The sequence below is a fragment of the Varroa jacobsoni genome, unplaced genomic scaffold (genome assembly GCF_002532875.2).
Source record: "Varroa jacobsoni isolate VJ856 unplaced genomic scaffold, vjacob_1.0 contig00121, whole genome shotgun sequence".
NCBI lineage: Eukaryota > Metazoa > Arthropoda > Arachnida > Mesostigmata > Varroidae > Varroa > Varroa jacobsoni.
In genome coordinates, this window is record NW_019214411.1 from 155,338 (window position 1) to 178,907 (window position 23,570).

General features: G+C 37.7%; 3 protein-coding genes across 4 annotated transcripts; 2 read left to right on the plus strand and 1 right to left on the minus strand.

The window, feature by feature from the left end:
- Positions 1–278: 278 nt before the first annotated feature.
- On the plus strand, positions 279–1,263 carry LOC111270786 (mitochondrial import inner membrane translocase subunit TIM16). Its single transcript, XM_022851185.2, has one exon. It carries the CDS (start codon positions 480–482, stop codon positions 882–884), a length of 405 nt encoding a protein of 134 aa, XP_022706920.1. The 5' UTR covers positions 279–479; the 3' UTR covers positions 885–1,263.
- Positions 1,264–9,149: 7,886 nt separating this feature from the next.
- Positions 9,150–16,292, plus strand: LOC111270783 (transmembrane protein 192). Its single transcript, XM_022851183.2, has 6 exons — positions 9,150–9,433; positions 12,750–12,911; positions 13,258–13,480; positions 14,915–15,067; positions 15,380–15,485; positions 15,780–16,292. Exons 1-6 carry the CDS (start codon positions 9,401–9,403, stop codon positions 15,925–15,927), a joined length of 825 nt encoding a protein of 274 aa, XP_022706918.1. The 5' UTR covers positions 9,150–9,400; the 3' UTR covers positions 15,928–16,292.
- LOC111270782 (solute carrier organic anion transporter family member 74D) lies at positions 16,226–23,156 on the minus strand. 2 transcript variants are annotated; one of them, XM_022851182.2, is made up of 6 exons: positions 22,808–23,156; positions 22,429–22,666; positions 21,120–22,089; positions 19,621–19,915; positions 18,053–18,314; positions 16,226–16,978 (listed from the first exon to the last, which is right to left on the minus strand). In XM_022851182.2, exons 2-6 carry the CDS (start codon positions 22,655–22,657, stop codon positions 16,647–16,649), a joined length of 2,088 nt encoding a protein of 695 aa, XP_022706917.1. In that variant the 5' UTR covers positions 22,658–22,666; positions 22,808–23,156; the 3' UTR covers positions 16,226–16,646. The 2 variants fall into 2 exon arrangements, with proteins under 2 accessions (XP_022706917.1, XP_086828760.1); XM_086972634.1 differs by lacking the exon at positions 22,808–23,156 and having other exon boundaries at positions 22,429–22,790.
- Between the last annotated feature and the right edge of the window lie 414 nt (positions 23,157–23,570).

Sequence of the window (23,570 nt, forward strand, 5' to 3'; positions counted from 1 at the left end):
TTCAAGCCATCAATTTGGCGAAGTGCTAAAATCTGGTATGTGGGTCATAGAAATTTTGTGTTCTTTAATCTTCAAGCTACAAGAGTTTAAGATGGAAATGTATGCTTAGATATAAGAATCTGGTCTAAATTAGGCCTCCTGACGACAATAACTTCAAAGAAATTTGTGGGTATCAAATATGTTAGTAATTGCTAAAAGAGGAAATTTATTGCGGATCCATCTTCAGGCTCAACCGCCCGTTGCTCGCTGTTTATTTATCTACCGAATGCGTTCATCCGCCGTTGTTCTTTTGCGTGTATGAACTGTTCGATTTTCGGTTGCAAAAGCGCGCTGCTCCATCCGGTGGACTTGATGATGTAGTGTTGTCTTCTAATTCGTGTTAGAGACGCTAGTTACTCCTGTAGTACAAATAGACAAACGGACAAGGCATTGTTCTTGTTGTTTCTTGGAAGACCAATTTTGGCCAAGGAGGCGAGCGGATGGCCAAGTACCTTGCGCAGATCATAGCCCTGGGAGCGCAGGCTGTTGGACGGGCCTTTGCTAGAGCCGTTCGACAGGAAATTAACGCAAGCCAACAGGCAGCTGCAAGGATGGGCCACAACCGGCCTGAACGTGCAGCCGCTAATGCCAAGGCAGGTATGACCCTTGAGGAGGCGCTGCAGATTCTTAACGTTGGATCGAAGATGGACCCAGTCGAGGTTGAAAAAAACTACAAGCACCTTTTTGAAGTAAATGACAGGTCAAAAGGTGGCACGTTGTATCTGCAGTCCAAAGTTTTTCGCGCAATGGAAAGAATACAAGAAGAACTTAAAATGAATGAGCAAGATACGTCAGTAAAATATAAACCCGTAGAAAAGGTCAACAAGCAGACGAGCCGCCTTTAAATGTACAGTAATGTGGGATGGTTGTAACGACAAGCCGGCAGCAGTGGCGTCTCGAATAAAGAAGAAAATGTATCATTAACGTTTTAGGAAATCTGGTAATCGCTGTGAATGGCCACAGATATAATTACCTAAATAGGTTATATACTTTAATGGATTTATAATAGAATGTTAATCATTGTAGGATAGACTTGAAAAATCATTTGTGGCCAAAAAGCAACCAGAGAACAATAATACATTAGAATAGGTGTAAATACTTCTGTTGTAGTTTGATATTAAAGGGAAAGAGGTCGTATTTACGGCATTATATGCTAATGTTTGTTTAATAATCTGTATCAAGAATAAAAAAGTGTGGTGCAACATAGATACCTGAATACTTGAACATGCGCCCATTTTTTGCGTAATGGTAAAAATGCCTACCTTATATTTTTTGCAGAGACTCATTATTTGTGAGTATCATGAAACTGCAGGAAACGAGTCTTAGTGGTTTAGTTATGAGATCCTTAAAAGGAGTTTTTACACTTGCAGCCAAAGGGAAATATGGCCAGTCATTCATCGGACGTTTTCATGTATTAAAGCAGCATTACCATATCGGTGAAATCGTAATTCCGTAAAAACAAAAAGCTCTATGCGCATTTACGGAACTTTGTGCACTTAATAAGTTAGTTAATTTTTTTGATTTTTCAATTTTATCCCATTACATGCAAAAATCATGAGTACCACTACTCGTATGCTTATCTTTTTGAACGTATATATATATATATATAATATCCCCAAAGAAATAGCTAACACGATAATTGCTTTAAAACGTATAAAAAGTAAGTGCTTTTATTATTAATATAAAGCATTTTTATTTAACTGGTCATCACATTTAACTAGTCACATCCTATGATAAAGCCAACAGCAAGTTTGTACCGAATCGAACGGCGTTTTCACCGTTAACGAAGTATGCTATGTAATTTAATTTTAACTTTTGTTAATTTTATAGCTTATTAATTAAAGTGAATTTTATAGGAGAATTGCGCATAACAACAAGATTACTGCTCTTCTCTTGTATACAAAAAGTGAGGGTAAGTCGCGGTTATATTGCCAATAATATGTCTCAAAGTGCTGCTAATGCTTGCTTGCTAGCTGAGATTTGTAAATCCAGCATTATTGTAAGAACAAGAATAGTCTATTTTATATTTCTCTCATAGATTATTAGGCGTTATTCAGCAGTTTAGCGTTGATTCATTAATTAAACAAGGACAGAGCCATGTTGGGGCATCGGGGCTTTTCTTGTTTTTAGCGTGCATTCGAGATATGTTGGATATTAAGTTTCCTCTTTAAGCAAGCCGATATATGTATATAGAGCGAGAAAGAGAGAGAGAGAGTTCCTAGTAGTAATTATTGTTAATAACGAGAAGTAGGAAGGCGGAATAACTAACACTAGAGTTGTGAAATAACTTATTAATAATATTGAAGGATTCTGGGGTATTTGAAGGGCTCGTTGGAGGGATCGCTTTGTTGGTTGTATTATCATTAGTATTATTATTATTATGGTAAAAAACACTATTCTTTACACCCAGGTCTAGAATGATCCCCATTCACATGAATCTGTCTTCAGTGATACATTCGTCTATGATACACATATTTAGAGCTTAACTCCAAATAATTCCAATAACGATTTTGTAATCGCATAGTAGCAAGATGTTTGATGATAAGGAGAGTCCGCTCTCCTATGACACGAAACATCGGCTGCAAATTAATCTTATAAAACGACCAACGACCGATGTTCTCTCCACAAATTTTTACCTCTACAATCAGAACTCTATAAGGTGGCGAAGTCACAGAACACCCTAGTTGGACTCTCTCAGTGGTGTCATTTTGCGGCCAGGTTGCACGTGCAGTCTAATACTATCGGTGACATATAATCTTACTATGGCGTGAAATTAATGCCAGTGGCCAACAGTCGATACCAAAGCTGACGTATAGTGACTTTTACAGTAGCAAACAACGGCAAGAATACCCAAATAAATAGACGTAGGCTGTTGAAATTTGCCGTAGCTCTTACACTCCGCACTAAAGAATAGGCGCCTAAATGGTGGGAGCTTCAGAGACTTCAGCCCTCCTTTCATAAAATACTCATATCATACGAGAAAGTCAGCCTGGCCATGCACTATCCTTACAGCGCTGTCGTAAGTTCACCTCATCCTTTTTGGACTTTTAGTTTTCCCACCTCGCCTGATTGCGTTTGGGGTTCACATCGTAATATGTATTATTATACTGACCTATGCAGATTTACATCAATCCCACACGACATTAAACCGCATAAACGTGTACTGCGCAATCATCTAGCTAAATGCTATATAAACTTATTTGTAAATATAAAGGTGCAAGCAGCCTACACCACATACAATCTATGAGTATAATAATGCTAAGCAATAAAAGTTGCCAGCAAATTCTTGATATCTGCGATGCATAGGCAAGCTCTTCAGAAAATTCTATGCAGATCACCTCTGATTTATTCGTGCGACGTTTATACTTTTGTTTGTTGGATATCATATGAGCATTTTTCAATGATATCAGCCTCACAAGAACTCCTCTCGTTGAATAACACCATGTCTTTCAATCTGAACAAATGTAAACGCATTATTTTTTTATTGATCACGCAGATGATGGGAAAAATTGCAAAGCGTGTCTACCATTAGATGAGATCAAAAGCCCATTCAGAAGAGCTTGAACGCTCAGAACAATATTTATCGCTTATTTCAGTTCCCGTTATCTTTGACACCGCCGTAGTGCTATAGAAAAACGGAACTGTGTCAAGCACGTAAGATAACACTTTGGCAGAGTAATTTTGACTCATTCTTGTATCTTTTCAACTTTTATTTCATTTTTGATACATGCAATTGTAGGCTGCTATTGTCGTTTCTGGCCACCATTTTATTTCCTGTAAGCTAACTCATATCGAAATATGTGCTTTTACAAATACTTATACAACAGCGTGGTCTAGGTGTCAGGCTGTCTTGCGAAGAAAAACCGTGTAGACCCGCGCAAAATAACTGGAAGTATAATCTAATAATAATGCGTTCGAAATCTCTTTCCGAATCAAATCCTATAAATGTTCAAAAAACACTAAATTTACATAACGCGCTCAGCATAAGTTCAAAGACAGTTCTAGCAGCACCTTTCGAAAAGAAGTTCAGTGTGAGTAAATATTATCTAAGTTTACTAAAAAGCACAGAAACAAATTTGAAAATCAAAGCATTTGATAAAAATATGTCCACACGCCTTAAGACCAATTTCTGCATATAGCAGAGGATTGATAGCATAATGCATCAAACGTTACTTTTTATATTTTAAGAAATAATAACTATCAGATGTTTATATTGGATATTATGTGATATTTCTTCTAATATGCACTTATTGAGTATATTTTGATAAATAACATTCTAATCTCTATAGATCTTCGATTTTAACATTACTTGACAACCAGGAATAATATCACTCACAGTAGTATAAATAAAGGTTCGGGCCGAAAGTCTGCCCAGATGAATATGAAGCGCAAAGATAACCTACGGAAAGCAACTCTAGACACACATTTCTGCAAATGTCGCCATTCAAAACACATTAGAATAGGTAAAGAGAGGAGAAACATGTATAGAAGGTGTTAAAGGTATTAGATACGAGCTTCGGTTAAACATCTTCATAAATTAAATGAAGTCAGCACCATCTTTATTTTTAAGTATGTGTGGCAGAATCCGAAGTGTATTTTATAATATCATATACTATTAGGGTTGCCTGTAGTGAATATAAGAAGCGGTCAGCCAAAGTAAATTGAAAGACGAGTGGATTGGATTGGAAGAACGAATCAAATGTTAACATATCTATTCTTTTATCCACATATTCTTTAACACAATTGCTTGAGTTGATTCGGCATTACTGCCTAAGACATCAATAACGGCGAGCAAACATATGCGACTGACCAACTGCTTTTATATATAGATTTCACAGAATCAGCATGTTTCGAAAATAAAATTATATTCCCAAGCACCATTTTAATATCTATTGTCTCTTTTGTAATAATCACTGGTATCGCCTACCGCCTTCCCGATAAATCTGCAGAGAGCAAATCCTTATCGGTCGGCAGGACCGCGAGTTCATGGTTTTTATTAATACAGTGGTCACCTCGTGTAAAGACAGTCCCACTTTTTGTGAAGTGGCATTACTTAGCCATCGGTTACTTCATAGGTATTTTTGATACCGTTGGAGCAAGAAGAAGACCGACGGAACATCGCCATAATTTGTGGGAGAGCAAATACAACTTTACAGTAGCCGAAAGATATGCTTAAATGGCGTCTGGAGAACAACTCATCTGCTGCGAAATCAGTGAAATAATTGAAAGCATAACTCATAGGACGGATTCGATAAATTGAGGCAGAATCAGAGCGACTCAATATTCGCATTTCGGATATCTTTGATATCATTTCATTTCTATTCATGGATCAGGGGGAAAACTATTGATGACAACCTACCGCGAGGAGCGCCTCATTCCCATTATTGCGAATATTAAAAGTATGACAAAGGCTGCTGAGCGGATCAGAAAGTCAAAAACTATTTTTAATAATTTAACTGAAAAAGCAATTTTAGTTAATTAAGGGTAGTTGTATGATTAAAAAGGTAATTTGATGTACCATGTTAAAAAAATGTTCACGTATTTTTCAGAAACTTTTTCCCATATTCCCCCACTTCTTCTTTGTATCGTTCTCTCTGCTCTTGCAGCTCAGTGTGCTACCATGGTAATTAATACGTTGTGACTGAAATTTCAACTCGACAGAACTCTTCTAAAATTGACGTTCCCAGTCAAAAAAAATGTATTTAATATATTCGACATTTTCAATACTATGACGACACTATCACTATAAAGATTACTCAGGAGTGGTTTGCCAAATTTGAAAACGGTGTCCGGAACCTGGAGGATGCTATCCACCGTGCATAATCATCTGAGTTTGATGACTCGAAAGGGAATGACCGATCAGCAACGGTATGGACGAAAAGACAGACTGTAGCCATACGACTTATGTTAATCACATTAAATCTTTTGCCTTTACACAGAAATTTGGAGTTTGGATACCTCGTAAAATCTCTAAACCTAACAAAAAATGGTAACTTACCACTGTATCTCAACATCTCGTCCAGTATCGAACATTACGCGGCCGCAATGTTTGATTCTTACACAAAATTATCACCGGTGACGAGAAGTGGTGTCTGAATGTCATCACAGATCAGAGGTCGAAGTGGGCAAAAAGTCCAGCCTCAGGGTCCAAATCCACCTTCTTATAAAATAATATTATACCTTGCGTTTGGCGAAATTGCAAAAGCCTACTTCACTGGGAACTGCTTTCTACGATACAGATAACTAATTGGCACGGCTATGTTGTCTGATTGCGTGAAGTCAACGCGTATTTTCAAGAAAAAAGGCTCGGCAAACGAAGTTACGTCTCTTCTTCTCCATGAGAACGTGAGGCCACACAAGATGAACATCGTTAAAGCTGTCCTCCTGGACTATGAGTGACAGATTTTATTGCACTCTCCTTATTCTCAGAATTTTAAGCTGACAAATTTTCACCTTTTCCGTTTAAGTATCACCTTCCTGGCTTTACCCTCGACAATGGTCAAGAACTCAAAAAGTGGTTGAAAAAGTTCTTCGAGGTAAAAACCGTTGTTTTCTGGCAAGATAGCATACATCATTCGGTACGAGGATGAAAGAAGGTCGCGCAGGAAGATAGGTGGTATATAATGTAATAACTGATTGTCGCAGGAACAAAAAGATACGAAAGTTCGGTTCAGTAAAAGACACTGAAACTTTATTTTTATCTAATATGATAAGTGAATAATATGCACATTTATTACCTCTAGATATAAAAACATGCTAGTATTTGTTTGTATTTAAACCCATGGTGGCGATTACTGGAAGGCGATAATTATGGACTAATGGAAAATAATACTCATAATTTGTGGGAAATAGGAAAGCTGGATCGCATTTTTCTGATCACGAGTTACAATCCCTACATTAAATATGTAACTACATGGGGGTTCGAGTGTGCGGACTACATGGATATATAATTCTTTAATCGCTTCCGATTTGGATTCCATTAGAGCGCAAATGGGCGATGGCCTTCGATACGACGTACTATCGAAATCTAAGCATATCCAAAAAGCATGCCACACAAACTTTCCCTTCCTTAGATTGCAGGGGATAACTTATAGAACTAGCAATAGTTAGACGTATAAATCGTATCCATAATGACCTGTGTAAGCGACAACGTTGATCGTAACAACTGATTTTAGCACATACAGAAAAAAAACATTTCCTAGAACTTCGTTGCTAAACCACATGCAACAGTCGGTCAACTATCCTATAAGTGAAACTCTCATTGATTTAGTTTCATGCTCAGAAGAACGAATGTGTACAATAGAAGTAGCCATCCAATCGGGTCCCATACTATCGAATACTTTTTGTTTTTTTTTTAAACAGACAATGATCCAGTAATAAATAAGTTGAACTCTAAAAATGTTGACCACAACGAAATTATCAAGTATCAAAAGGCGTGGATTTTCCGGGTACCCAAAGCGGAAGAGACAACTCACCCAAGGAGCACGAGAAAAATTTCGTCTAGTGCTATGTCGAGTAACATGATGATTGGCATAGTCGCAAAACGAATAAAAGAAATCGTGAACTTAGAACGTGTTTTCGAAAAGATCTTGTTCTGTTGATACTAGTGTTGTATATTAAAAGAGTTACATCGTACGGGTCTGGGAAACCTCTTATTCACGTTGTTTATTGATGAGGTAAAACACAAATTGTCTGGCCCTATAAACTTGCAGCACACGGGGATGATGTTACATATACGACCTTTGACGAGTAAAACGGTCTCCGAAGTGCTACGAAAACTCTTACACAACTCCTGACTTGTGGATTTAAAAGTGATGTGACATGGGTTTGAAGCAGCGCACTTGGGTTTAAAAAATCTGCAGAGAAACACAACCATGGGAACTATCTTTTCAACAAATTTGATAATTAAAGATCTCGAAATTTGTTTTTCATAGTTCATGTACATTAAGCCTTGTTGAGTAGAGTATACATGTGGCTAGTCGGTGCTCACGTTATGCAACTTGACGCTTATTAGAAGTTCACGTGTAGTGTATATGTGTATATTGCATTAATAAATCCCATACGGTTTCACTGTTAACGCGCTCATGCCAGTCGAGTACGACGCCCATCGCTATCACGATTATGTGATCTTACCGTTCTTGAAGGATACAAGCAACGATTTTATGCGATGTTGAATTTATATAAAATGTCGGAAAAAGGTCAATCGTGATGTCATTTGTAATAGATTGGGTGAAAATGCGCTGATGTGCCGTGTTCTAGAAGGACCCTCTAGAAGAAGAGTAAGGAGATTCAGTGGTTGAGTTGACGAGACCTAAGGGCAATACAATTTTTTTGATGAAACACAAATTCAAAAAGTTTACAACGTGTCGCAAAGGTTTACCCATGACTCACCACAAGCCTTATACATTTGCAAAGTGATATGATTAAATGTATATACCTTTCAGTTAACGAGATTACCTTAAAAACAGCAACTAATATTACATTATTACACGATATTAGAAGAACCGAGCTCAATTCTCTGAGAGAAATTAAGTTATGAGCGTATTACAAAAGAACTTAGATAAGAGTGCCCGCAAGTGTTTGCTCGTATTCACAATAAAGCATGTAATAAACCCAGCGAATAAACATCAGAAGACAGAATTAGAGAAAAAAAGTTCATATAAATTATAAATAAACGAAAACGGATACCAATGGGGACTTAATTTGAACTACACACTATCGACTTTCTTTGCAAACTGCATATAAGGGTTTAAAATAGAGCGTCATTGAAAAGTCGAAATAAAACAAGAAAGGTAACAGTAGATGCATGTCTTTGTAAAAAGACAATAGTAATGCATTATTGCATTACATTATTATAGTAATGCAGATAATCGTACAACTACTCGAGGCGAGGCTCCACACTTCACTGGCAATAAGCAAGGAAGAGTTTAACTTTATACATATATATATATCTGTGCACCTGCTTAGAGTTATTAAATTGAATAAAACTTAAAATGCGGGAAATGGTCGCTCGTTTCAAAAGCGGTTTACCGATCGATCGGTATGGCGGCAACAAACGGCTTCCTCCGCACATGACAGCTTAAATTTCAACCTAGAGGCGCTCTGCTTACCGAACAGCTGATGGTGCGTGTAACATTAAAAGATGACTGTCGTGCGGTACTACGTTTTGGATGAGCCGACTAACCGAGTGGACTAGATCGTACCGTGTCCAATGCTACTTTTTCAACTGTATTCAGTTTTGCTCAAAATATCAGATCAGGACAAACTTTTTTTGATAAGCCTCTGTGTTAGCTCAGCGTTAAATGACTGGAGATCTAATACCCCGCCCCTGAAAGTCTAAATTGTTCTCGACTAGCTTGTTATGGCCAGAATCGATGGATACGACAACTTCTCGGTAAGCTCTTAAAGAACCCAAGAAGGACTGTGGAGGCAAGGCAAACATCGATTGATTCTTTTCACATAGAAATAAATGGTTGTCAGAGTTTTTTAGACTGTTCAGTTCATAATTTCGGGAATAGCAGACGAATCATAAGGATCTAACAGGGTACCACTTTAGAAAAATGGGTAACGCCGCAATGATATTTTTATCATTCGTTTTACATTATTTGGTACCTAGTTTTTCTCATTGTTGTTTACACCTTGAAGGCATGGTAAAGTATTTCAGGCGCTTTAACCTATCTATTTAATTAAAAGCGTCTAAAACGTTTGGACTTAAAGAAGACGCAAGATTGCTTGTTTTATTACACTGCTCGAAATGCAACTGAATGTAATTTTATTGTCAAGTTATATTTCCGGGAAGTCTCTGTCGTGATAACAGCTTCTATTAGGTAGGTTTTATGTTGAGGCTTAATTCCTGAAAAAATAAAAATTAATTTTTTATTGATTTTATAGGAAAACATGTCAGCGGTTTTTGTTAGCACCGGCATATCTCCGTCATAGCGTCATTCTATCTTTGAGTCTGATGGAGGATAATTATGGATTTACTGCATTTTACTTTTAGTGTTAAGATTCTGTGTTCTTACGAGGATTACCGATGATCATCCCTTGGCTGCAGCTGATCACGGAAGGCATTTGAATACGGGTAAAAAAGTTCAGAAAAACAAATAAAAATTATAGAAAAATTAATCAAATACAAGTCCGTAATGATCAAGTCAAATTTGTTAACATCCAAATCAAACGACAGGATCGCAGAGCAAAAAAAAAACGGTAAACGAATATCACTGGACTTAAGAAAATGATAACACCAATGAAACGTCAACCTTTTCGGTGTGTTTTAGTAAGTAAAAATGTTATTTTTGGCAATACACGCTTCGTGCTAATACTTAATGCTTTAAAAACTGCAATTTTAATTAAACACTTGCTCATTGCCCCACGTTGCACGATGTCCAAAGATTCACAAATATATGTATCAGCCTCTTTCGCTCTATCATTCTACCGAATTGTAATCATGTTGTCGTGGTTCTTCTCATTCATCTAGCTCACCTATTATACTGGTTTTATTAATAATGCCTTTAGAATATTTAAAGATGACTTCTTGACAGCATACGGCTTTCAGTGATCCAGGTATAATTAACTACGCTTTTCCCCTAACAGCAATGTATCCTAATATATATTTGCCATAATACAACCAACTGTGCGCAATGAATTCGTTTACTCTGTTTGTGTAGTTTGTACACTATGGTCCGTAAGTCAAGCTGAACAAAGATGATCTACTATGTGTCCGTCAGGTCACACAAATACAAAAGAATAAGAAAAAATCTTCAGCCTTCTAGTGATTAGACGTATGAAAACTCCGCACACAGAAAAGCATGTCTCTATCATTTAACATCACTACTGTGATGGTAAATCAATGTACGTGCTGTTGCCGAAAACTGTAATGACGAACAAAAGCAGTTACGTTTCGAATTGCGGTTCATGATAGAAAAGGTTTTTTTTCGTTTGTTGCGCCATCTGAGTTCGAAATACTGTTCCTTTTTCTGTTAGTTTGCTACTAAGCAGGAATTATACGAATTTATGTTTAATGGTTTTGATGAGCTGAGTAATAAGTGTCTGTTTGACTAATAACATGAACAGTGTAATAGAAATTTCAACAATTTTGCAACAATCTCAATCTCAAGAGCTTTTCTGTTTTTGCTTGTAAGCAATCGGCAAATGCGTACAGAAACAACTAACTACATTTATTAGAGATACGCAACAAGATTATTACAGTTTTTTTAATTTTTGATATATAGTGTAAATATGAAATTAATAAAACCGCAATTTAGCCACCGGAAATTGGATCGTCAGTTACAAATTAAAGCTTTCTCATCTGGCTGAAGTAAACATTTTTTATTCATGCAGATTATCTGTCTGTGAGTAATTAAGCCTAGTAACTTCGAAATTCAAATGAATTATCTGCATTTTTGTGTTCAGTTAATTATTGCTGAGTGAGTATACTGCTGTGTCTTTTCAGCCATCGATTGGGCGCCGGGCCTATATCGTAACGACCTCTTAACAACTGGTTGTACACAATTTGCTAGATAAAACTATATTCTTTAGATAACACGGTCAGCATCGTGGTGCAATTCATATGACAGTTTATGTTGAGGACGAAACTAATAAAATCGCAGTGAAGAAAGACTCAGCCGAAATGTTTTGGGTGCGTGACATTTTTGTGCCAATATTATTTCTAGTATCTGGCATAGCGACTTTACTGGTATGTTGACGCCCTGCTAGGCAAATTACTTATATATAGTGAACGAATGTATAAGATACATTTATGCAGAAAACTGACCAGTTTTCTTTAGATACCAAAAACAGAAATAAGTGCGCGCTAATAAATTCAGCATAACTCGCAGAAATCTAAATCTAGCTGTTGACCAAAGATTTATTTTATTGCTTTTGGGTAGCAACTGATTCTTTAGGCACAATTTTTTCATACTGTATAGGTGGGACAAAGGCGCACACTGATCTTAACAAAATAGTCTAAGCGCGGACGTAAGGTAATATTGTTGGAAAGGGTTTTTAATATGAACTCACTGTATAACTAAATATCATTTAAACTCGCACTTAGCCTCACCACTACATATTTGACCACGGACTACTCTTATCGGATTTTTTGAATAGCTTTGTCTTTTATCACTGTGTCAAAAAACCGATTATCGTCAACATACTCTCAAGGAAATGCTCCCACTAACAGAGATCCTGCCGGATTGGGTTTGCAAAACTTGTTCACGCACCAGTCATGTCCCTCTTGCGTTACAGACCTGCGAGTGCTATATAGCCATAATAAGTTTTAGCACATTGTTATTAAAATAAAGGTAATTCGAGGCCTATATTTATTCTAAATGATCATCTATTTGAAGAATCGCTACCCGCAATTTTTGGCAAAATACACTATAGATTTGGTACGTTTTTATATTTCTGGAGCGCTTAATAATTCTGCCACTTATAATAAGGTACCATTTTCCATGAGCGACTTGTCGTCAGTTTCTTTTTTATAAAACATTTTTCTAAACATTCTCTAATTTCTACTTGCCTATTCCTTGATAGCGTGAATACGTACACACACACACACAACTATCGCGCGGTAAGTCTAACACGTATCTACAACGAGTAAAAATAAAATAAGACTGTTTGCAATGACGCTGACAGTATCAAGGCTATAAGAAATTATTCTAATTATATTTTACAGTAACTAAGGTTTACTTGTCTATTTTGTGTTATTACAGGGCCAATCGTTGCCAGAGCAAGCAGCCTCAGGTGACAATGAAATCGCTTTCAATGCGGTGGAAGATGTAGACAACGACGCAGCGCGCTTATGTGCCGCCCTCGACCCCCCAGATAATCGCGTAGAGACTAGCGCTGTCATTTCTTTTCAAATTATTTATATGGTTTGTGGTACCTTTCACTATAGACTATTGCTGTTAATATTTAACTGATATTTTTGATACTTAGGAGCAATACCTAGTGAATTCTTTATCTAGGGTTTTATAAAGTATATTTGTATAAACTCAGAGATCACATATGCCTAAACGTATAATAAACAAGTTTGATAACCGTTGTGTTATGTTGTACTTAGTATATTATCATGCCTACTTTGCGTATGCTATTGATTGCTTTTCGACCTCTAGCTCCTGACGGATTTTTCAGCATGCCAAGTGGATAATTTTATTATAAAATAAAATCACTAACCTCGATGCTTGGTTTTACTGTAAATTTGTCTGCCTCTATTTATAGGTGGGCTTGCTTGTGTTATCATTTGTGCTCCCCTACGTGCCGCATCTTCCCATGGCTGTATACTCCCTCATTGTCTATCTTCACTGTGTTGTGTGGGCGCTTTCATACATTCTAGACGCTTACCTCCGCAAACAGCACACGCTCCTATCGTGTTATGGATTCATTGACTTTTATCAGAAATCGAAAAATCTGCGGAGAATTACTCTTAACCTAATGAGCTCAGGTAGGAAATGTTTTCTGAAATAACGTCTTTTTTGCCAATAACTCTGACTGATTTACTGACATGATTTCAGGCCCTATAGAAAGACAGCCTACTTTTTGGGAGCAATTTCTATATGACGCCAAAAAGAACAAACAGCTAAATATATTTACATTAATCTTTCTTTATTACAAACTTTACACATTTTAGATTTCACTTAAAAATACAAGGTCAATAAGGAAGGCTTCCTTGGTTTTCCTCATAGTAGTTATTCATTTTACCCAGTTCGTAGTCATTTTTTTGCATTTACCTAACCCCATCTCTGACGGCACACGTATTTTCTCCACTCTTTGTCGATCGCCGTAATACATTTTGCTTTTCAGGTGCTCATATAAAAAGAAGTCGAATAGAATTTTTCACATGATCTGGAGGCCATCCGACGTCACTTGAAGATCAGCCGCTTGCGAAGTGATTCTTGAATAACGTAATTGCGTTATTAGTTATCAACTGCGGTTAAGGTGGACCAACCGCGACCACAAGTCCTGAAAAGATTTTTCAATGACTTGGGCGTACAAAAAATCTAAGGTCATTTCCTAATATCAAACAGGGGTCATAGCTTTTTTCGAAGAAAGGCGACTAGTAATATTTCCGATCCAGTTGTTGCACCTACCATCGATTATGCAGGGGTTCTCTGTCCGTTATAGACGATAATTTTCTTTGGTCAGATGGCCCATCATATAAAAATATGCCTCATTACTGAAGACAAGTTTTTTGTAAAATTCGTTCTCTCGTTTTAACCTGTCCAACAATTAGGGAGCCAACTCTGTTAAAGATTTTTAGATTTCAGCATTTTTGTTGCGTGAATCTTGTAAGCGCGCAAAGACTTCGGCTTTCGATACGGAGGTTTGCGAACCACCCTGAGCTTCTATAAACACTACGTCAGACAGAATCGATGTTTTCGTCCGTTTTAACTATACGAGCACCACCATGCTTAGTCCTATGTGAAACTAAATTTTTCTTTCAAATATGTCAAGAAGCCAACGGATGGCGAATCTCATTGGAGCTTCGTCACAGCCCCATTTACGTGCTGGGTCCTTTTGTAGGCCGCAATGAAAAACCCATTTTCTAAACATGACACTCGTTTTCGTTGCTGCCCACTTAGCCCATTCATGGTAAATTCATAGAAAGTGTACTACTATGCTGTACACAACTATGGCGCATAGAGAAAGAAGGTAAGCTATAAAGGCTGTTTAAAAGTGAACATAACTAAATGGCTGTTTTTCTAGCTGTCGTGTTTTGTTGGCAAGCGAAATTAGCACATATTAACTTAAAACTTTGTGCTTATAGAAACTTATAGAGATACGATGATTATCAAGTTCAAAGAAAACATGAATTAGTTTAATTAATCTAACCATTTTTATGACGGAATCTCTTTTGCGTTTGTGCTTGTTACGTCAGGTACAATTATGATGCTTATCGTGAGCGTGTTGATCGCAGATTACTGCGTGGATCGTCTTCGATGCCCTCCCAACATAGCATCATATATCTACCTGCAGGCAATCATCACTTTGGAAACAATAATCATCGTTCCTGTACTCATGTACTATTTAAGTAGGTAGACGCCTGTTTAATTTGCCTTTGTAGGACGTAGTTCAATAAAAGCACTTAGCTGTATAATGACGTTTGATTATTAGATTCTAGAAATGTATATAATTGTTCATATCAACCGTAAAAGTGCAGACTCTGTCCTGTTTATTTAGGTCTCTTCTTCTAGAACAGCGGTTCACAATACACCACGGCCTTTAACAAAATATTTTCTCTCCCATAACGGGTTTTACTATTAAAGAACGCCTTTATACTGTGCGTCGACAGATTGTACCTCGGCCTTTACATTTTTTCGTTTTTTTTTTGCAATATTCATAGAATTAAGTTGCGAGTTTCACCGTAACAAACTTCAACCGGAAATTGAACCTCAAGATTTCATCACGAGCATTCTACAAGCACAAACTAGCGCGGAAATTGGATATCGGTAAAAAGCAAAGTTAACTTATTTTCGTTTTACCAAAAGTACTTATAGAAGCTAAGTAGGTTGAAAATTAATGTAAATGCTTAGGTTATTAAAAATTCAATGCAACTCGTTTCTCAAATACATAATGTTCCGTATTGTGACAATCATTTCATTGCTGGGATAAACAAACCATAGAAATAAGCTTGTCATCAGGATGTTCTATGGCGTGTATAAGACTTTTAGGGAGTGATTATGTTATCCCAGAGAGTGGATCGTTACGAGTCTTCACTAATGAATACCTTTGTGCTTGAGTAGGGACAACGGACCTCTGGAAGACATTGTGGAGAAACAATCAGACATGATTCGTTACCTCAAAAAATACAACACATTCCTCAAGCGCAAGGTTTTACGACTCAGTCAGGAGCTAGAAATAGCAAGGGAAGAATCTCTCCTAAATGTGTAAACATCCATACAAGAATGCACCCAGGTAGAGGCCAATCTAGACATTCAGAGCGCTGGCAAAATTATGCATACACAACTGATCTTTACGAGAAAGTTGCAAAGCACCACTATAAAGATCGACGAAGTGTGACAATAGAAACAACGACACGTGTTCTTTGGTCAATACGATCAATGTCGACACTGAAAACGAAACCCATTATTCAGTGTCCTTTAAGCTACAGTTTGCTCTGTACACGATATATGTTATAAGATATATTAGCCGCAAGCATCTATGTGGCATCCGAATGAAAGCAGTTAGGTTTTGGACAAGATACATTCAACACGTGTAGTGTTTATTTAATAAAAAATTACACTATATTTATAGCATATTGTTCACCATTTGTACATAATATATATAATACACCTCAGCGGTTTTGGTGGTACTGCCATAGCATCTTATGGCGACACTATACATAACAGAGCCCTACTGTAGGTAATAACGTTATCATTGTTAAGATAGTTATTTATTAACAGTGGATTTTACATATATCCCTGTATACAGTCAACTTATCTCTTTTTACAGCTAATATTATTTACAAACAGGTCTATTATAACCTTTAGGACTTCGACAAACATATAATTTTAATTATTTTTGCGAGTATTGTTAACCTACTGATAGAATCATTATTGCCTTTTCTTCGTTCGTTCTGATAAAAATGGAGGCTCTTGTTGAAGGTGAAGCTAAACTAAGGGCACTTCCGGTACAAAGCTATCAGCTTTCAGTGCTCCTCGTTCTTCGGTCCTTTGCTGATGCATGTCGCGGTCCTCACTATCGCGATCATCATCATCATCTTCGTAAAATCTAGCTAATCGTGTCTCATTGGCGAACAGATAAATTCCATAGATACAAAGGCAATTAATAGCGCAGGTTATTACAGGCATCCCATGCAAGCGGCCATTTAGCGCTGATAAGTCGTAAATCCAGCAGTTGCCTCGTTGGTGACAGCTCTCTTCCCATAGAATGCATGACTGATCGATGACGAAACTGTAGGCGAACGGATAAGGCACGAATGCTGCGTCGACATAATTTACAGAGAAAAAAAAACAGGAGTAATGAAATAATCGATTTATATGAAAGTAAATATTGCAGAGATTCAGAAATCCTATGCATTTTTTTCTGCAAAATTTGTCGTATTCTATTGTACGACATGATTGAAGGTCACATGATAAGTCCTTAGCAGAGGTGCTAGCTTTCAGAGACAAGTTATGTATATCGAACTAAAAATCGATATGTCTGTCTGGAACACAAGCTGCTTCGAACTTAGCTGTTTTCTCGAAACAGTCTAAGCATGGAAAAAGGGTTGCCATTACGAGAGGAGCATCGAAAGGATTATCAAACAGATACCATTTCGTTGTCTTCGTCGTTCCAATGGAAACAGTGCAAAATTGCAGCCGAAAAGCAAATAAGCTTTAGGTATGCAATTTAGCTATAGTTGAAGTTCGACCAAGGAAATTCATTAATAGGAGAACGCTACCAAGGTAACAAAATTATTGAAATATTCCTATGTGAAGACCGCAGAAGGGTAAAAGGATGAAGAGACGGGCTAACTGCTGGTAGGTGCCTGCCATATTAGTTAACTTTAGACTACAAGTGCTCATGTTTCGTCTGCTAAACTAAATATAGCGTATAGAGCTCCTTTTACCATTAATAATTTTAATTCAATGTCCAATAGATTATATACTTTCAAACATTTTCGCGTTCTCTGGATGACTCTCTCGAATGACTAGTACTTAACGTAACGCTTCAATCCATTGTTTACAACATTTTTCTCGTATGCTCAACTATCAAGACATGCAGTCGGAAAATCCGTAGAGTAGACCTTAGTGTATATTTCGATTAACATTTTTGAAAAAAGGTTCGTTTTGCACACGAAAATTATACAATAAAATGTTATCGTACTATTCATAGGCTCTCTTCTATAGAGCCAAAGTCAAATAATAAAAACAAGTGGTAAGATGCTAAATGCGCAGATATCCATGTAGAAGTCGGAGGCTGGTAATCAACTGATTTGTGTGATATGACTGTAAGCCAAGCAAGTATTGTAGATAATGTTCTACATACAATTCATGACCAAGTCGGCACTTACCGAATAGGCAGCAGACGCCCTCAAAGACCGCGAGAGCAAAGGTCTTGTCGCGTCTCTCGACACACCGCATGGGTAGTAATATGTGAGCGACCTGAAGCAGAAATGCTAGACAGTACATTAAGGTAAGTGTCACCACGTATAATGTAAACTGTCGCGTGCATTCCGGAGTCTCTTCATTGCAGCGACCCTCGACAGCATCAAGCGAGTGTTGAAACGGCTGACTCTTCACCAGATACTTGGCACATTCGCAATTCTCGTAGCGCTGAAATTGCAGATGGACCATTAATGTGATTCATTAGAACACATGCACATATCTGAATTTGGGAAAGGTCATATGTTTAGTGTAGGCGTGCACCTGAAGCGGACACAAGGCTCATTGAGCCTTTAATATTTACCATAATTTTCCTATCATGCTTGTAACTGGTGGGTTTATTACAGACTAATGACTGGGCAGCAGAAGCAACAGTTCGGTTCAGCAGATCTATTCCTTGGCTTTGTTCTAACCTCTGGTAAAGCTAAACGAATAGTAGCGATGTTATCATATAGCTGCTTTTACATACATTTATAAATAGCTATGCTTTTTCTATTAAAAAGAAAACTAATTCTCACTTCGAATTATGTTTGGGGCTTTAAAACCACATATTGCCTGTTAATATTCACCAAAATAGACGACAAACAAATAAGAATAATAGTACTAATAAAATTTTTATCTCCGGATATACTCTCTGTTTAATGCGCAGTGCTAAACGTGACCCAGCGTAACTTTTCCTAAACTGGCCCTCAGCCGTAATTTGTACGACGAGTTAGATTAAATATAGGCACTCTGGATGACGGAGCAGGAGAAGGAGTCTCGACTTATCGCTTTTCCGATTGATGTTCGGGTCCTTACTGAAGCATCAATGTGTGCTTGTCTACGCCCAGATTCAAATCTACAGGTAAACATTCTACCACTGCGCCATGACGAGCAACAGATATTTGACTTGTTTCGTAATAATTAATTGGGATCCAAAACATGCTTTATAGAAGCGCGTAGACAACGCTAGTTCATTTTTAGTTGAGCGACTTACTTTTTTACGACGACAAAGCTTGTCGTAGTAAAAAGGGACGAAATATATAAAGTTGTTCGTTTGATTGACCAATCAAAACAAGTTGATCAATAATTTGGAAGAGCTGATAGACCTTTCGCCTCTTTAGTGTCGGTGGGCATTAAGACATTGAAGTCTAACTTTTAAATTTAGATTTCATTGCGCAGTCGCGCATTGCAAATGTGCAATACTTTATGACGGCACGTCATCGTGTCTGAACGTTTGTTGTTAAACTTTTTCTCGAAATAATAATTTTCCTGCATTTAGAGTTAGTGAACCACAAGTGAACCTAATTTCAATGAATTGTAATTGATCAAACCTAGGTAAATTTTACCGCCGATATCATAAATTCTAAAAATCTCATACGGTGCCCTTGAGTGTAATTGTTAGATGGTACAAGCATTCGCTAAGGTATTAAACTCCAACATGCACATATTCTTCATTCAGTCATTAATAAAAACAAAACAGAAAGTTAGTACTTACATCTATTGTAGGGTCGGATGTATTCGTAAGCAAACTATTTGTACGACATCCAGCCCAGCACGGGGAAAAATAGGTTGTGGAACCGATGCAAACGGGGTGGAAAATCTCAGTGGAGCAATGACAGTTAGCGTTACACGTGTTAATCATATCGTCCATCGATTCGGCATTTTTAGGACCCATTGTATAATCAGGGGGTTCGCAACTATAGAATATGAGTGACGCCAACAGGATGACCGTGACAACTTCACAGATAAACATCAGCAGTGTCAGTGTTTTCGGCTTTGGTTTCACATACCTGTCAATAAAATGTTTGCACATTACTCGCGGTGCTTGGGTCATCACTGGTAAGGCTGAAGGTAGTAGTATTCTTTTTATGTCATCAACAACAGCACGCCTCGTTTTATCGACGCAAAGCTCCTTTGTAACATAATTATGAATGATACAACTATATTTTAATGTCCGAATGATCTTAGACTCAGCTGTTTCAAATGTAAGGATTTATGGGGTCCCATTTGTCTATATAGGAAAACTTCATCATGTTGTCTAAAATTAAGCTATATTACACTAAAAACAAAATTTATGTGACCCTCAGCGGTGCAATAATTCTTTAGAATTTTTATAGTAGGCCATGATGATGATTTTGCTCCAAACAAATACATCAAAATGTGATATATACGTCATTTTCATACATTTTTCATTTATTAACTCAAAGTTGTCTTTGTTATGTGGAATCAAAACAACTAACGAGATTTAGAGCAGAAAAGATCTTTTCAGTCTCTGGGGAATTTCTTATAGTGTTGCTAAGACAAAGGTTAAAGATTTACTGAATCACATTTTTTGATGCACTGGTACACTGTTGACCCACCTCTAATCATATCTGTGTAATTTAGAAAAACGTGCATTGTGATGCTTGGAATATGATTTTTAGCTTTTACCTACGAATTACTTTCATACTTGAAAACCGTCCTATAATGATTTTAGGGCGACATTATAAGACATGCTAATAAAATGAATTACCCAAGTTGGCTGTACAAACTGTTCTGAAAACAAACCTGTAGTGTTTTTTGTCGGTGTTCAAGCACGAAAACACTACAAACACTACTGTTGTATCAACAATATACCACATTGTATAATAATAATAAATTAAATTCATTCTTTGCAATTTTTCTTATATTGTTGAACAAATCTCCGGGAAGCAATTCTGCACCATGAATCATGTTAGCCACGCTACCATAATAATTCTAATTTTCAAAGGGAAATCATTTTTTTAGTTGGCATCAATTATTTTTTGTTAGTACTGACTATTGCAATCCGTTCTAGACCGCATTCTGGATAGTAAAATCGTTGAGGGTAATAAGTATTTATAACTTAAATACCTTAGCCGCGATATCAAGCAACCCCTAATAAACATCGTTTGACTGTCTGAAAATATCTTGAAATACATACAACTAAAACGATTAGTCCGTATATGAGTTCAGCGTTTTGAAATCGTTACTTACCGTAAAAAGATGCCGCCTATTGAAGTCGTTACGAGAGCAACGCACAGAGGTACAGCACCACCAAAGAGCGATGCTTTGGACGCTGATACTCGAAATTGTTCTTGAAGGTATTTCTGCATATAATTAAAGTAACCGATAATACCAAACCACTTGAACACCTGACTGCACAGATGAAGGATATAAATGGGGTTTTTGGCTAATCGAAGGCTATCAGCGTAAATTTCGATAGCCATTTCTTTCCAGGATCCAGTTTTTGTTTTGAGGGCTGCTTTCGAGTTCAGCATACACGTTTTCGGCTGCGACAACGCTTCATTTACTTTTTCATTATTGTGTTTTAGTTTTTCCGAGCGCTGGCCAATTGTCAGCTGCGACTCCGGTCGGTTCATGGATTTAGGGAAAAACAACAAAGGAACTGAAAAAATGGTCATAAAAAATGACAGTATAGCAAAGCCAAGCCACCAGGCACCGATCCATCGTGGATCCTCGAAATCATATGACGGGGGATGCTGGGGATCTTCATACCGCCATAAACAGTAAGACGACAGCAGAAAGCCCAATATAGGGCCGATTCCTCTCATAAATGCTGTAACGGTCATATACATTGGAGCTTGCACTTTCGAGACGCTGTCGTCTAAGTACGATGTACCCGCCGAGTAGTATACACTGGCTACAATACCATTAAGAAAGTTCGATGAGAAGAGTAGCACGATTGAAGGAATGTTCTTCAGTTTCTCACTGCCACATTCTTGCGCCATCAATTCTACCTCGGCTTCGTTACAAAAGTCAATATCGTCAGAGGTTGGCTCAATAACCATATTGGTCTCTTCGTCGAAGTAGTCATTGTCGGGCCCATAAAGAAAGTACGGCAGTGCACCCAGAAAGCTAGAAATGCCTGCTACGACCATCGCGCCTGCGGCCCAACGAGGTCTATGACCTCGAGAACTTAAATATCCGATGAGAGCACTGAACACTGCAATACCGTCAGCAACCACAGTAGAAAAACTGTTAGTTAATCAATGGGTCAGTAAGTCAGTAAAACAGTAGACGAGAACCATCTATCATTACCTATTGGTTATGCTTGCCAAAGCATAACCAATAGGTAATGATTGCACAATGAAAGCAAAAGAACGCGCAGTTAATGATAGACACTTTGACCACGAATGCGATAAATATTAATTATACTGCAGTAACATTTTAGTAAAAAATATGAATGTTCGTTGAGGAGACTGCACAACTCTGACCATTCTACAAAATACTGGGAAAACAAACGTTCGTTTATAACTGGACAAGAAAAAACTATTTTACTTACTAATCGGTCCGAGATTGTCCGCCATGTTGACCACTGAACCCGTTGAGGAGCTGAAGGCAAAGCGTTTTTCCAGGGTGTTGCTAATGCCAACAAAGTATGAATAGTAGGCACCTTGAAGTATTCCGAGTGCCGAAAAGAAGATCATATAAATCGCCGGGTGGGAAAACTTTTGCAGCCATCGAGGGTGCCAGCGGCCAAGGCCACATGCGTACGGGCTGTCTATCGTCATAATGGACTCCTAGCGTCATAAACAGCAGTCAGTATAATAAACAGGTAAACTAATAGTAACAATGCGTAAGACATTCGTCCAATAGTTTAGTAAAACATAATGTGAAGAACAAAAACAGTCAAGCTAACGTTTTCAGAGTAACCCACTTACAACTGACTGGCTTAAGCTTGCGTGCAGCAATGAGACGCCAAGTGTCGTTTATGTCTCCATCATCGGTTTGCCTTTAGAAGTGACTCCGTTACTAACTTGAATATGCGCTCATGACCAGTTTTCCCTACTCTGTAAGCTTTAGCCACCATATATACCACAAATGTATGCTGGTAGGACCTGAGGCCGGTGGCGAGACAATGCTCTGGTCAGCGGTCATGTGTACACTCAAACAATCGAGAGAGTTACAGTTGGTTTAGGTTACTGGTGATAGTGGTGACTGGAGAAGAGGTTATCGCCTTTCAAATAGAGGCAGCACTCTTCTATCAGGCGGCGACAGCAGTGGGGGGATCTCCAGTAAACGGGGGACTGGGGAGAAGTAAAGTAGGTACTATTTAATTGTCACTGTAGTGGCCACGATGGCAATTAGGCGCATCATCATCGCTCACCATGTACTGATGAGTCGAATGCTAGCCAGACAGATAAGAAAAAAAACAGACATGGGCTTAGATGAAAGACCTTCTATAAACTTGGCAACGTAAATACTACGGCTGACCTAAGACTACAGAATCTTCCTGTTAAAACAAGTTTAAGTGACCATAAACGGCACAGACAATGGTGTTTTCTTGTTGCATGTGCCTCTAAGTAGTATGCCTCTTTCCATTTAGTAACCTTGCCATATTGTGCGACGCACCTAAATTGGACAAAATATTCCAGCACAAACGGAAATATGTTCAGTCATAATTACACATAAACACGTAGATCC

Coding starts and splice junctions, on each gene's coding strand:
- LOC111270783 (XM_022851183.2), top strand. CDS start 9,401: ATGGCCAGAATCGATGGATACGACAACTTCTCG. Junction 15,068..15,379: donor TGTACTCATGTACTATTTAA/GTAGGTAGACGC, acceptor CAATATTCATAG/AATTAAGTTGCGAGTTTCAC. Junction 15,486..15,779: donor AGCGCGGAAATTGGATATCG/GTAAAAAGCAAA, acceptor GTGCTTGAGTAG/GGACAACGGACCTCTGGAAG.
- LOC111270782 (XM_022851182.2), bottom strand. CDS start 22,657: ATGACGATAGACAGCCCGTACGCATGTGGCCTTGGCCGCTGGCACCCT. Junction 19,916..21,119: donor ATAGGCGGCATCTTTTTACG/GTAAGTAACGAT, acceptor TTTTATTGACAG/GTATGTGAAACCAAAGCCGA. Junction 18,315..19,620: donor CATCCGACCCTACAATAGAT/GTAAGTACTAAC, acceptor CTGCAATTTCAG/CGCTACGAGAATTGCGAATG.
- LOC111270786 (XM_022851185.2), top strand. CDS start 480: ATGGCCAAGTACCTTGCGCAGATCATAGCCCTGGGAGCGCAGGCTGTT.